General features: G+C 39.1%; 1 protein-coding gene across 1 annotated transcript; it reads left to right on the top strand.

The window, feature by feature from the left end:
- Positions 1-8,947: 8,947 nt before the first annotated feature.
- On the top strand, positions 8,948-13,129 carry LOC118788981 (protachykinin-1-like). The gene is made up of 5 exons (XM_036545226.1): positions 8,948-9,247; positions 9,535-9,631; positions 10,977-11,009; positions 11,448-11,501; positions 11,661-13,129. The coding sequence occupies exons 1-5, from the start codon at positions 9,134-9,136 to the stop codon at positions 11,696-11,698; spliced, it is 336 nt and encodes a 111-aa protein (XP_036401119.1). The 5' UTR covers positions 8,948-9,133; the 3' UTR covers positions 11,699-13,129.
- The last annotated feature ends 202 nt before the right edge of the window (positions 13,130-13,331 follow it).

Below are 13,331 nucleotides of genomic sequence, written 5' to 3'. Positions count from 1 at the left end.
ATAAAGCTACTACACACGGTCAACTACACATGGTCCCTCCATGAATAAAAATCCACTTAGTGACTCAAACTTTATTGTCACTAGTGTAGCTAATTCAACTCAATAGCAGCATTTAAGGGAGGGAGAGGCTCAGGGCAAGGAGGTGAAATTATGCTTCTAAACTAATGAGAATCCAAATGCTAAGTGCCTGATGCTCTTCCAGTTAACTTTGAAAGGGGCTCCAACTTGTCTGTTAATGAAACAGGTGCACACAGACACACACTCATGTAAAGAGATAAAGAATGAGAGGGGAGGGGAGGGGAGTTAAAAAAAATAGAAAAAGACTGAGTGAGAAAGAGAGAGGGAGACAGGGAGAGAGAGGGAAAAATAGAAACAATAAAAATGAAACAGCTGAAGATGAAGGATGAAGGACAGATGAGAACGAAGTGATCCAGATTACCTGTTACACTGTTGTATGAAGCACTTGTGTAACAAATGCCATTTGATGCATTTATTACATTGAGCCACATGAAGTTTTAATACTGTATTTTTAAGGTTTTTCATTTTTAACAAATACTGAAAATAAATGTTATTATTGTGGTTACTTTGAGGTCTTAAATTCATTTTAAAGAGCTTTTGAAACAGTAATAACATTTACATTTACTTAATTTCAATGGTTATGGGTCTTAGTAATAGTCCCATCACTGGGGGTTCAGATTAGTTCAGATTTGTATCCTACAGGTGGGTAATAACAGCAACTAATCCTTCTAAATATTTTATCATATTCTGAGTGAGAAACTTTAATATGTGTTACTTTTAACACACATGCAGTATGGGTGTTGCTGTTAACTGTGGCATTTGCTTGTGAATGTAATTATAATAATATGGTCAAATCTAACATGGCTAACTCATGTACCCTGTAATGTCAGATAATATGATAATATAGCATAGCTACTATACTATGCAATTCCGTAGCTAACCAGCAAGTTGTTATATGTAACTGTACTGTTTATATGTTATATGCACCATTTTGTGATGAATATACTGTATGTCTTGGAATATACTCCTAAGTCCAGGAGTCGTGGAGTGATTGAGAGGTGATGAAAAACAAACCTGAAAAAACAAAAGGTTCGATGATGAGGTGATGGTGGTTTATTTCTCCCAAGCCCGTGACCGGTGAAAGTAACAGAAAATAATAATAAACTAACACTGAAGAAGAAAAAGAAAAACACAAACAAAATAATTATTTGCAAATAATTGCCTAAGCAGGCAAAAAGAGAACACATCAATTACACTCCAGCTCCCAATCCCACTACACTCTTCGCCAGCCTGTTCCCTACTGACTGAATGTTACTCTTATAAAGGCAATCAGCCATCTTGGACTAAAGTAAGCAGAATAAAATAAATCAATCAACTCAACAAAACCCATAACCCAATAGATACTGGCAGACTGACATCACTCTACCACATCTAAAATGTTTCATAGGTATTTTTGCTCTTTACAACGCAATAAAACCCAATTAAAAAAGATTAACAGGTAACCACCGGAAACTCCCCCACAGTCACCTCCCATGTTGGTCAGCCCCATTTGTCTGCACTCTCCCAACCCTACAAGCCCCCAGCCCCCAGCCCTCGGGTCCTTCGGCTGATGGAGTCCGCCCTGCTAGTGCCCTTGGACCTTGCACCTCTTTTTACAGCTAAAGTAAAAAAAAAATGTTTGTGGTTGCCCCCCCCCCCCCCCCCCCCCGCCCCCCAAATGCTTAATCATCCAGTTGGCCATCCTGCATGTTAAGACATTCTGCCTGTATCCTTGCTGGTTTGTAGAGTCAGTGGTTTGGGTGTGTCTGAGAGGAGGCAAACAAAGGAGCCGGTGAAATAAAATGTTACACCAGGCTTATATACTCATGGTCTCCTCTGAAAAGGATACCTGTAATATAATGGAGGGGAATTAGATTGCTGGCTTAGTGGATGACCAGCATACAAACTACCCTCATTGCTATGATTTCCAATGGTGTACACAGATAACTGTTAGTTCACAAAATGGCTTCATTCAGACAGCCAGGTGGGCAGGATTCACCAATTTTACAAAAGGTCAGAGGGCCTCTGTGCAATTCCCCACTCTGAACTTGAGGAGAGGTGCAACGTCATTGGACGAGCCCTCCACTGCACCGTCACAGGGGGAGGGTGGGTCTGAAGTGGTAATAACGCAACACCGAAGTAATCAGATTCTGCAGAATCCCGGGTCACAAGGAGCCAAGCAAAAGTAATAAGATTCCCCAGACGCATTCAAGTTGGAGATGGTCCCTTCAATGCTGAGCTTCGCAGTGCCATTCACTGTACGTATCGAGCCTGCTGTGTCAATCTGTTCGTGAGGACTTATGCAATGCACGAGTACCCAGGCTCGCTGGGCGGGGAGGTGACGTGCAGCGAGGCCATGTCATTCTAATTACTGTACCAAGGAGACACAACCCTTCGTGGCGAGGCCGGGTTGACACAACAACAGATGTCTGGATTAACAAAGCCGGTAAGAGGGATGTCATGTTTTTCGCACTTGGTGGATGACAGATTGTCTCACCTCCATAGTGTATGGTGAAAATGGTTCAAGTTTCAGTTCATTAAAGCGTTACTTACACGGCACATACAAAAAATTAAAGAATAAATCATTTGCTCATTAAAAAATGAATGGGTTTGTCACAGTTATTGTATAGGAGCCTTTGTTAATATATCTGTAAAAATAATTGAGGATGAACTGTGTCACACCTAACAATTCATTTAATCTTTCCCAAATAAAAAGTCGACTGCACAAAAGCATTTGTAATTCATTTTTATTTTCTCATCAGCACATGCATTGATGGAAAGGGAGGTCTAATACATGAAAGCATTTCAAACTCAGCACTTTATCCAAGCTTTTAATTTGTCAAAAATAACAAAAACTGGTAATTAAGAAAATGTGGACTTTTAAACCAATATAGAAATTAAATATTCAGCCTAAGCAAAAACTATGAATGTAGATGAGAGGCATGCCACATTCTCCATTTAAGCATGTGTGTGTCTCAGACAGAAAATGGGGGGGGGGGCAATATGGTAAACAACATTCAATTGAAATCCACTAATTTCACTGACCATCTTCCACTGCAGACTGAAAACTTACCTAAACTGCATCTTGATTCAGACAGCCCCATTCATAGTATATCCTCAAATAAAATTGCTAAATCCACAGAACTCCTCTTGTATCAACTATAGCACTTAACAGAATGTAACATGTTACGTAATGACTCCTACTATCAGATTGTGACACTTATGATTTAGTACTGTCACTGCTCTTATCTTAGCTTTTTCTCATACACTTCTCATCCAAAGTCACTCTGGAGAAGAGCATCTGCTAATTGACTGTGTGTAAATGTAAATGTAAGTCAAGTCAATGTCACTACAAACAACAAATAAGGGTGGTTATTTCAAAGCATAAAAGCCCTTAAATTTTCATTCAGTTCTTGACATGTCCAGTTCAACAGTACTGAGAGCACAGTTTTTATAAGGGTAGGTTGTAGGATCGCCACCTGTACCGTTCTTGTCCCGCATGCGTGAAATATAGGTGCGATTTATGTAAGCCCTTCAGCTCTTATATGATCTGACCTTTAAGAGGCAACAAGCCAATGCTGATTAACCTCAAGCTAAGCATAAATTCTACACACATATTGAAAACAGTCAGTCATATTCAAGTACTTCCAAGAGACCTTTGTTAAGAACTGTACTGTGCTGTTCCCCCAGAGCCCATAGCTGGCCTATTAAACCAATCCTTCAGTCGAACAGTCTCACTCTGACACCCTGTCATTAGGCTGTGACAAAGGAGTGGTTGTCCCTGCTTAAGAACAAATTGAGAGGTACTTTGCTTCTCATTCTGTACACAGGAGGACTCACTACAAGGTCTCATCATGCTATTTACCTTTATCGGACTGTGAGGGAAAGTTGAGTATTAATGTTTCTAATCATGTCAGAATCAGTAGGTGCTCACGTAGTGATGTGAGACAGACATACCATCATGGGTGCACAGACAATGAACATCATCCATTTTCACTACTGCATTAGGCCACGGTCTCAGGTGGAACAGGGCACTCACAGACTTGAGAGGAAAGCCTCGGGACTCTTTTCAAAGAGACTGGCAAGACTTCAGAGCTATGAGAGAGGAAAAAATTTTCCCCCCAATTTAAAGCTCCAAACCAAAGAACTCATCCAACAATTCTGACAACGTGCTAGAGGTAGAGACCAGGGAGCTGCATCTCTGTTTTCTCCAAAAAAGCTAGAGGCCAGAGGTGAGAGGGAGATGACTGGGGCAATTTTTCGTGATTGTGGCAGGGACTGGGGGTGTGCTGACAGCCGGTATCCATCATCATGCTACTTTCAGAAAGAAAAGAAATGCAGCTACAGACTAAGTGGTGTGTTATTTTTATTTGCTTCCATAGGAAAAAGCTGAAATTGAAATTGAAATAAACCCTCAGTTAAATCTGTTCTAGGGAAGGAAGAGCACTGTCTCTTTCCATTTCTTTGTTGTTATTACTCATGGCACATAGATGGCTTTGATGCACAGAGGACACAGACGCGTGTTGATGGCTGACGTACGGACCCTGACGTCCTTGACTCTCACCAGCCACTGGGCACCGTCACTCATTCCTATCAGAACAGATCACTGGTATGTCTGCCCCCATCTCTCCCCCATAGCGTTTTAACTATAGGCTCCAGAGCAGCCTCCACTTCTGGCTGAAAGGCACCCTTGCTTCTGGCAGAGTCTCTAACAAGTCCATTAACAGCATGCCCCCGGGCTTTTAGCTCTATAGCTGTGCTCACTGCTGCTGGTGGCACTTCCAATACACATGGAACTACATTGCCAGCCTCTGTCTCCACATCCATCATAATGGAGACTGGTCAATGTCCATTCCACCTTTCAAGATAAAGGAAGTTCTCCAAACAACACCAGTCTTTGTAACTCAAACAATTCTCAGCTAACCATACCAGGTGCCTGACCCTGGGGTCTAGCGTAATCTCTATGGATGGGATTTTCCCTTACTAATTAAAGGGTAATGGGATTTATACACAAAGAAAGAAATACACAGTTTATGTGCTCAATACACCCTATCTGTTCTTACTGATTTGTGACAAATTTGTTCAAGAAACTTTGCAAAGATTCAATATTGTAAAAGTTAAGATAAAATAAGATAATACTTTAAATAATACTTCCTAATAATCTGCTTTACATTCAGATGTTGCATCCTCTGTTTGTATGATCACAATATATAGACCACATATACTATCCATGGTTTCACAGAATAGTTTGTCAATTCAGAAAAAGGATTATTCATTCCATTAGGTAAACTATTGATCAGTTTGCACAATTCCCTGTACGTTAGCTGACGTATGACAAGCAGTTGCCACAGGCTTTTATAATTGCCCATTGAAACACTACATGTCATGGCCTACAATTTGTACACATGGAGTATAATATTTGCTTTCCCACTCACAGAATGAACAAGGGCTGAGTCACGGAGATCAGTGGAGCCTCAGCTCAGGATTATTATGTCCTGTTTTAATTGGAGTGAGGGACGATGCGTAGAATCATAGCAGCTGATTGGTGAGCACAGACAGCAGAACAGAAGGCAGTGTTTACAGAAGACTGTGGCGCCTTTCGCAGTCCCCTTGCTCCGGCATATCAAAGCAAAGGTTTACTGCAGGTCAAAACCGAGGCTCTTTCCTGCAATAGTTGGTATTTGTGCTGAAAAGTCCCATGTTGACATGTAACATGCATTCAACATGCATTATTGATATCGATACAGAAACAGAACAACCTAAATGGATTAAGAGGCAAATGAAGCATATGGCAATAAATATATCCATGCTACTCAATTTTGTGTCCTAAATCCTGAGGGAGAGTTAATGGTTATCAGTCAAATCCACACCAGGTTTCACAGCACTTCCCACAAGTCATGGCCAGCGATGTACACACAGAATTTCTCCTACTTTTTGCCACTGCACACTGTATACCCCTCAAAATATAACAGCAGCAGAGCTGACACCATGCAAAGTGTCAAGTCCGTGAATCAATCCATGAGCATGCTCTTTTTGGACCGGGTACGGTGCTCTTAATTAAGAAAAAAAAAACCCAGTCATTTGCTCAAGCTGACAAACATAACATTTCTGCAAATGAAAACTCACATCTTAAGACGCCCCCTGTACGCCAGGAATGATTTTCAGTGACGTTTTTTGGAGCGCATGCCTGTATGTTGGCATGAATGCAAATGTACATGGCTAATCAAACAATTTCACAAATAATACAAGGGGAATGAGATGGAATGCATATCTGGAATACAGTATATGTGGTACTTTTTGTAAATGAGTGTGATACTATCAATGCAAATGATTTATATAATAAATGGTTAAATGGCTAATCTATATATATATATTCTTTTCTTCTTTCTTTTATATATATATTTTTATATTCTTTTATATATATATATATATCTTTTATATATATATATATATATATATATATATATATATATATATATAAATGCCTGCTAGAAACCTATATATATATATATATATATATATATATATATATATATATATATATATATATAGGTTTCTAGCAGGCATGGGTCAGAGTATCTTACAGTGTAAATGACTTCCCATCTTAATCTTATATTACATTATAAATTAAGGTTTTAATGGAGTAATTAGCATGCAATGCCTGCTGAAGGTTACAGCAGTAAACTCTTCCTTGGGCCTCAAACCCACAGGGGGGTCTCAGGGGTCTCATTCCCAAACCACAGTGCATATCTATTACCACGCACAGGCATACTGCTCTTTGGAATAATGTTTGAGACCATTCAATCTATTCAGTCTAACCGTTATCCCCTGTGTGTTTAAAACACTGAGAAAATAATGCAAGCAATTGCAAACCTTATGTTTTTTCTTGTGTACTTTTTTGTCCACTTCAGCCACTGCAATGTATACGATGTGTTAAAAAATAATAAATAATAAAATGTAAAGAATAGCCTTCATTGCAATTTGGAAACTGCATCAGAGTATGATTTAGTATAGGAGAAAGGCAAGGCTTGGCCTCAGATACACATAAGGATACAGAGCCCCTCCTTAATATTTTCTCCATGAAAAATCACATTTCTGAGATGTTTACTCAAAATGGTGCCTAACACTCTTTAATTTCCCAATGGAACACAGACAGTCACACAAAAAAGCCAGCTCTGCACAAAACAGATCAGATTAAGCAGAATGCCTTACTCTAAAAACTGACCTTTGTGTAAATATGATTCCACTCAGAATCACCCTGATGCTTAACTGGAAAAGGCAAATGGAAGGGTATTCTGTGATACCTCTAATACATGCCAGGTCTGACTGCATAAGAAGCCAGGAGATGGGGTCTCTATGGAAAGCCTGTCCTTCTACTAATCTGTTTGCTACAGATGAGCCTGCCCTGACACCCTTGGCCTGTCCTATTGTTGGAGCCATAGTTGACTGTATCTCACATCCATGCATTGCCTTTATGATAGCTGTGTTTTCACCCACTCATAGGTAGGTTGACTCAAATATAGATTAAAAAAGTATGTGATACACTGCTTAGCCTTGAACAAAAAAAAATGAATTAACCTTGAACAACAACTCCATGCAAGAGGGCTTTGGAAAACTTTGAACTAGAGCCAATTTAGCACATTCTGATTAACTGGAATGCTGTGCACTAATCTTTGAGTAGTAGTGGAAGTGGAACTAGCAGAAAACACCAGGAAAGGCTGCCAAGTTACAGCATAGGCAACAGATTCCACTTTGAGTTCAGCTTCTTCACTGCCTTTCAAGAGTTGCAAGAAAACTCATAGAATGTACTGCTGCTAATCAGCATACAAGGAACAACTACACCCCCCCCCCCCCCCCCCCCCCCCCCCCTCCCCAAACCTACACACACAGTGATACAGATCATTTGACCATCTGATGACCTGGAGCAGTGAGGTCAAAAAATCTGAACTGCAGAAAATTGAAGATGCCCCCCACCCCCAACCATATATTATATGTCATTCCCTTTATAATAGATGTTCAGGCTATTAAGGATTGAGCAGGAGAAGGGTGCAGTCTAATTTAACCTCTTCACCAATGTCATTGGCACTTGTTGGCTACAGCACAGCTAATTGAGCCTGTCTGGATATCAAAGAAACTTAATGCAGAGAACCTGCCTCTGATTATGTATATTCCAATGTCTCCTACTTTAATTGACTTTATTGATTCAGGGGAGGCTAAAATACTGGTTGACAATGAAAATGTCACAACAGATAGATATAGGGTTTACCTCGTATCTGTCAGTGTTTAAGTTATAAGAGTAATAGACAAAGACAATGGGGTCAAAATGCAGCAAGAGAAGGACTCAATGAAATGCCCTAAGACATTGACATAAACTGAGAGAACATATTATCATGTGGCAAGCTCTGTGACATTCCTGAGTACTTGCATTTCATAGTCAGCCTAATTCGTTTTGCAACACCCTATTAAACATTTTAGATGAAAATCAATTTTTAAAACATTTTGAATGATCTTTTGACAGTGAATCCAGACAATCAGCTTATCCTACTGGATGATTTAGTCTTTCCTCATGTATTACTGGAAAATAACACTATAATGCACTGTCGATATTTAAGTGGCATCAGCCTGTACATTGCAATGCAAGTTCACATCTTACAGAGACTGAGTGAATAATTACAAAACGTGACCTGGATTTTTTTACTTGGAAAATGAAATGCACCATGAAAGTAGTTTTTTAAGTGTTTAGCATCTCCTTCTGTTAGTCATTTTAGTTTCAGGGTACCGACCAAATACTAGAGTTTGTGATTCATCTCAGGCGGGGCCGAAGGTAATTTGGTCGTATGCTGGGGGAGTGGAGTACGGGTGAAATGGGTATAAATATCACTGGCAACCTGTGGAGGATCAGTACGAACCACAAAAGCTCACAAACACAACCACCTGAAAAGGCAGAAAAAACATATTTCGCATGTTTTTCAGAACAATTGTAATTTATTTAGATAATTACGGTTCGTTTAAAGTGCAAGGGTAACTATTGGAATTGTTATCACTGCAATATACAGTATCTTGCCACTGCGCCGCCATGGAGATCTGGAAGCTGCTGGTTTTAATAGTTGCCCTTTTTGCGCTAGTGTATTGCGCTCATGGATCATCTCCGAATTATAACGAGGAATACTGGCCGACAGAGGACTGGAAGGTAAAATTATTATTTTTTGTCAACTTGCAAATGAGATCAGAAACGAGTGTAATTTCAATAACTGAGTATTGCATGCGCTTTCAATTCAGCACCATGGACAGCAGACATTCCTCTACTCGAACGTAGTTCGAACACAACTTTGAATTTGCAAACGTAATCTAGATGCATGTTTACATCTGATCTAATGATAGCCACCACTTACATACGTTTTCTTGGTGAAAATACGCTGGTATAAACTGCAGCATGAGTAGGAAGTTACTTTATTTATGAGTTTTCTGTTGTTACAGGACGCGCCTTCGGAAAACACATTGGGCAACCAAGTGACCAACCTCGTTAAGAGATACAAATCGCAACAGTTCTACGGGCTCATGGGCAGACGCTCAGGTAACGTGCAGACGTCTCCTGTCTTTTAGGTTTGAAAGTATTTAAAATAGCCTTAGTGTCGGCAATCTACATGTGTACACAGCTTCCGGTCTTTCGGATATCGCCTATGGTTTACCAGTTTTGGAAGGAAATTTTCGAGGTTAATATCCTCGAGACATTTTCAACAACCATCACCTACAACCAGAGGATTATGCTGGATTCATTTTCAAAGTTGAACTTACTTTGAGATAAATCAGAAAAGAACGATAAAGAGGCTATTGTAAATAGCCTAACCACTGGTGTGCAGAATTGCTGTGAGTTCCTTGCGGCGCTGGAATTGTATTTGGATTTATAGGTACAGAAAATGTGTGAAACATGCTCGGGGAAAGGCAGCAGAGAAAAAAAATGAAAATTAATCAAATGGAATAAAAACCTTCATACGTCACAAAAACGTAGAAGTGGCATTTCAGCATTTCACGCTTCCAGGTTCTCTGTGATATCCTGTATATAATCAGAATTTAGAATATCAGTCAAGTACTTCAAGATTTTATTGTCGCGTTTTCTGGCTAGCTAACAAGGTAAGGTAATGGTAAGGTAATATGTAAGTCAATGTACTGTTGAATTATTTTAATCCGCGCTAAAATTAAGTCAAATAAAAGTAAAAAGCGCCTTCGACATATGAAAGTCTCTGTGAAAACTGCTTTAAGAATTTTCTAGATAAAATGTGTGATTATAATTTTAATTTTAATTTTAATTTTATTGGGACGTTTAAAATACATTGTGTTATAACATTTCTACATTTAGAAAGGGTTTGCTGCAGATAAAAGATTTGCTGATAAGATGCTGTTCGCACAGTTTCTTAATGCTTTTGACTATCATGCCAATTGTACCTCTTGACGCTGGGAAACCTATAAGATATGAAAGTACACCCTAGCGCGTTCCGGGTACAGTGGGAAATGAAATGTAGTAGTAACCAACGTGTAACTCGAGTAACGACGGGCCACACAAATGAGTCCGTATGACCGTGCGTGTCGTGGTCAAAGGGTAAGCAGTTAACATAAATAAACATCTTTCATTTTCAAGACTTAATCTCTGGATTAGACTGTACAAGCATGTTTTACATCAAGCGGAAATCTCTCGTTCGGATGTAGGGTTTACCCTAAGTACACATCAAACTGGGTATTATCTTTAAAATTCTTAACTTTGCTGGTCAGTTGGCTTAGCAGCATCAGCTGTTCTTGCCAACGGGAAAAAGAGAACAGCCCACGTTCTGAGGTATAAGCAACGGCCTGGAAATTGTGAACCTTTGCTCTTCACTTCCATGAGCAAGACTGATTGGCATTGAAGTATACCTTTTCTGTTTCAGGGGTTCCACTGCCTGGAAGACTAGGTCGAAAGAGTAAGTAGATTAGAAAAATAATAATGTAAGAGGGCTAATATTTTAATGTATTCAAAATCAAAAGATGAAACGATCTCTTGCCTGATGTTTTGCTGAATTACTGCTTGTAAAACTGCTGGAACATATATACTACATAGTATCTTTGTGACGAAGAGCAATACAACCTCCGCTGCCGAATCGCTATCCAGGTTTGGGAAGCTCGTTCTTGGGCGATCAAAGGGAGAATATGCTCAATCATCTGTCTGAAAGATCTGTTTTCACATGCAGGAAAGAGTAGCATCAATGAATAAGTATATACGTTATCAGTAGTTACAAACATTTTAACATATGAATGAATATGAAATGCTAGTTTCACCCTACCAATCCTGTTCTGAAATGAAACGATCCATGTCATTTCTTTATTTTGTTGTTATAAGGCAAACTCTGGTTTTCCGACAGGAAATAAAGGAGAGGCATTTGTTGGGCTCATGGGAAGGAGGTCTTCAAGTGGAGGTCAGCTATTAGGATTTAAGTCATTTGTGTTTCATTACATACTGATATACTGTAACAGCTCAATCATGATATATTTCATTCAGCTAAAGATATGAACATCATCTCCAGTCTGTTCTCTGTGCTGTATCTAAGATTGAACCTTTTTTTTCCTTTTGGCAGAGCTGGAAGATGAATGGGACAAACCACAGTTTTACTGAAGACATACTGTACATTGCTGATGCACATATATTTAATAGAATATTTAACAATGCCTCCTGTTTCCCCTTTTCTGACTTCATCTGTCATGAACAAAAAGTCTCCAAAATACTATTGCATACCTGTGATTGTGTATATGACCAGGGATCAGTTGTTATTGAGGGAAGGACAACAGGAGGTAGCTCTGAATTTCAACTCCTTTCAATTCCTTCATTTTGAACTTACATTATTCTCCAGAGAATACATACACTAAAAATTGTAAAAATCTAAGGAGCAATGTTTCTAATTCTCACCTCGCATCTTGCTATTGCCACTGTGAAAGTGTCTAAATTTATTTAAGAAAGCTTGGGTAAAGAAAAAGAAAATGATTATTTTTTTCATCTTAACAATGTCTACTCCATGAGACGTTTCCAGTTTTGATTCCTACAGGGCTTTGTTTCAGCTCTGTTAGGGCATTCATTTACCCTCCACCAAAATATGTTATTTAGCTAAATCATATTCATATAGAAATCATTTCCTTCACTATTGCCTGTAAGCAAATATTCATAACATTCATTGGCTTTCTTGGTCGCTACAGACCGAGCAGTGTTAAGGTCCTACCGCTTCTCTTCCCTCCCCGCTTCGCTCACCCTTATCACCGGTGGCCTAACAGCACACCACTAATCAAATTACGGAGCCTGCACACAATTTTAGAAATCACATGCATCCTTTTCATTCCATCCTTGTACCTATACAGCTTCAGTCTAAGGTTTTATTATGTTGTACAGTAGGTTTAGGTTAAAATGTTTCAAAGGCCTTTTTTTTCCCTAATAGTAGTTTTGCTGCACTTGATTATCTAATGAGAAAATACAACATACCAATTTTGCATGTAGAAATGTTCAATGTTAAGAGAAAATATCCATAAACTATGTTTATAATGTGTATAATCTTAACTGTCTTTTTGTATAAGTGAAATGAAGGATACACTATCCTGTAAAAAGTCACAGGACGCAGGTAATCACAAATAAAAAATGCATTTATTCCAAGAAAATGAATGTCATGTTGTGTAGCAGAAGACTGTCTACTAATTTGTAATAGAAGGCTGGTGGTGTTGTGTTTAACTTCTGCATTAAAGTATTAGCAAGCTCCACAACTGAAGATGGCCATCTTGGCCTTGCTCTAATTCAATGTTCCAGTTCATACCCAAGGATGTTGTGATCAGGTCGGTGCTCTGTGCTGGCTATTGCCATGTTCCAATGTTATTTTTATTTCAGAGACTTTTTAAAATATATAAGATGAAAAACCCAACCCAAAATTACTACCATTTCTGGCATTAACCCTGAAGATGTTGGTCGCCACACATCTGATGCCTTTGCATATCTATCATTGTTAGTCTGCTGCCCCTACATTCCAATCTCAGTGGCTAAGATTAAACCGTAATGAATCTCAAGCAATTTCTATCTCATCATATTTTTCGCGTTTGTCCATCAGACATCTTTTAACTTCTAAATATATCCTTTAAAAATCCCATTTCCTCTCGCCTCTGCCTGGGGCAGACTTCTCTGAAGTCTCTCATACTTTCACATTCTGCTAAACACTTGAGGATCACTCCTCCTTATTCCTTTTTCAGCAGATTTTTTTTTCACTCCTACTGCT

The sequence above is a fragment of the Megalops cyprinoides genome, chromosome 1 (genome assembly GCF_013368585.1).
Source record: "Megalops cyprinoides isolate fMegCyp1 chromosome 1, fMegCyp1.pri, whole genome shotgun sequence".
Classification (NCBI taxonomy): domain Eukaryota; kingdom Metazoa; phylum Chordata; class Actinopteri; order Elopiformes; family Megalopidae; genus Megalops; species Megalops cyprinoides.
This window is presented reverse-complemented; position numbering and strand designations above follow the sequence as displayed.

What these genes read in the sequence shown, in the direction of transcription:
- LOC118788981 (XM_036545226.1), top strand. Translation starts at nt 9,134, where the DNA reads ATGGAGATCTGGAAGCTGCTGGTTTTAATAGTTGCCCTTTTTGCGCTA. An exon ending in GCTCATGGGCAGACGCTCAG is followed by an intron (nt 9,632 to 10,976) that starts GTAACGTGCAGA and finishes TTTCTGTTTCAG; the next exon opens with GGGTTCCACTGCCTGGAAGA. An exon ending in AAGGAGGTCTTCAAGTGGAG is followed by an intron (nt 11,502 to 11,660) that starts GTCAGCTATTAG and finishes TCCTTTTGGCAG; the next exon opens with AGCTGGAAGATGAATGGGAC.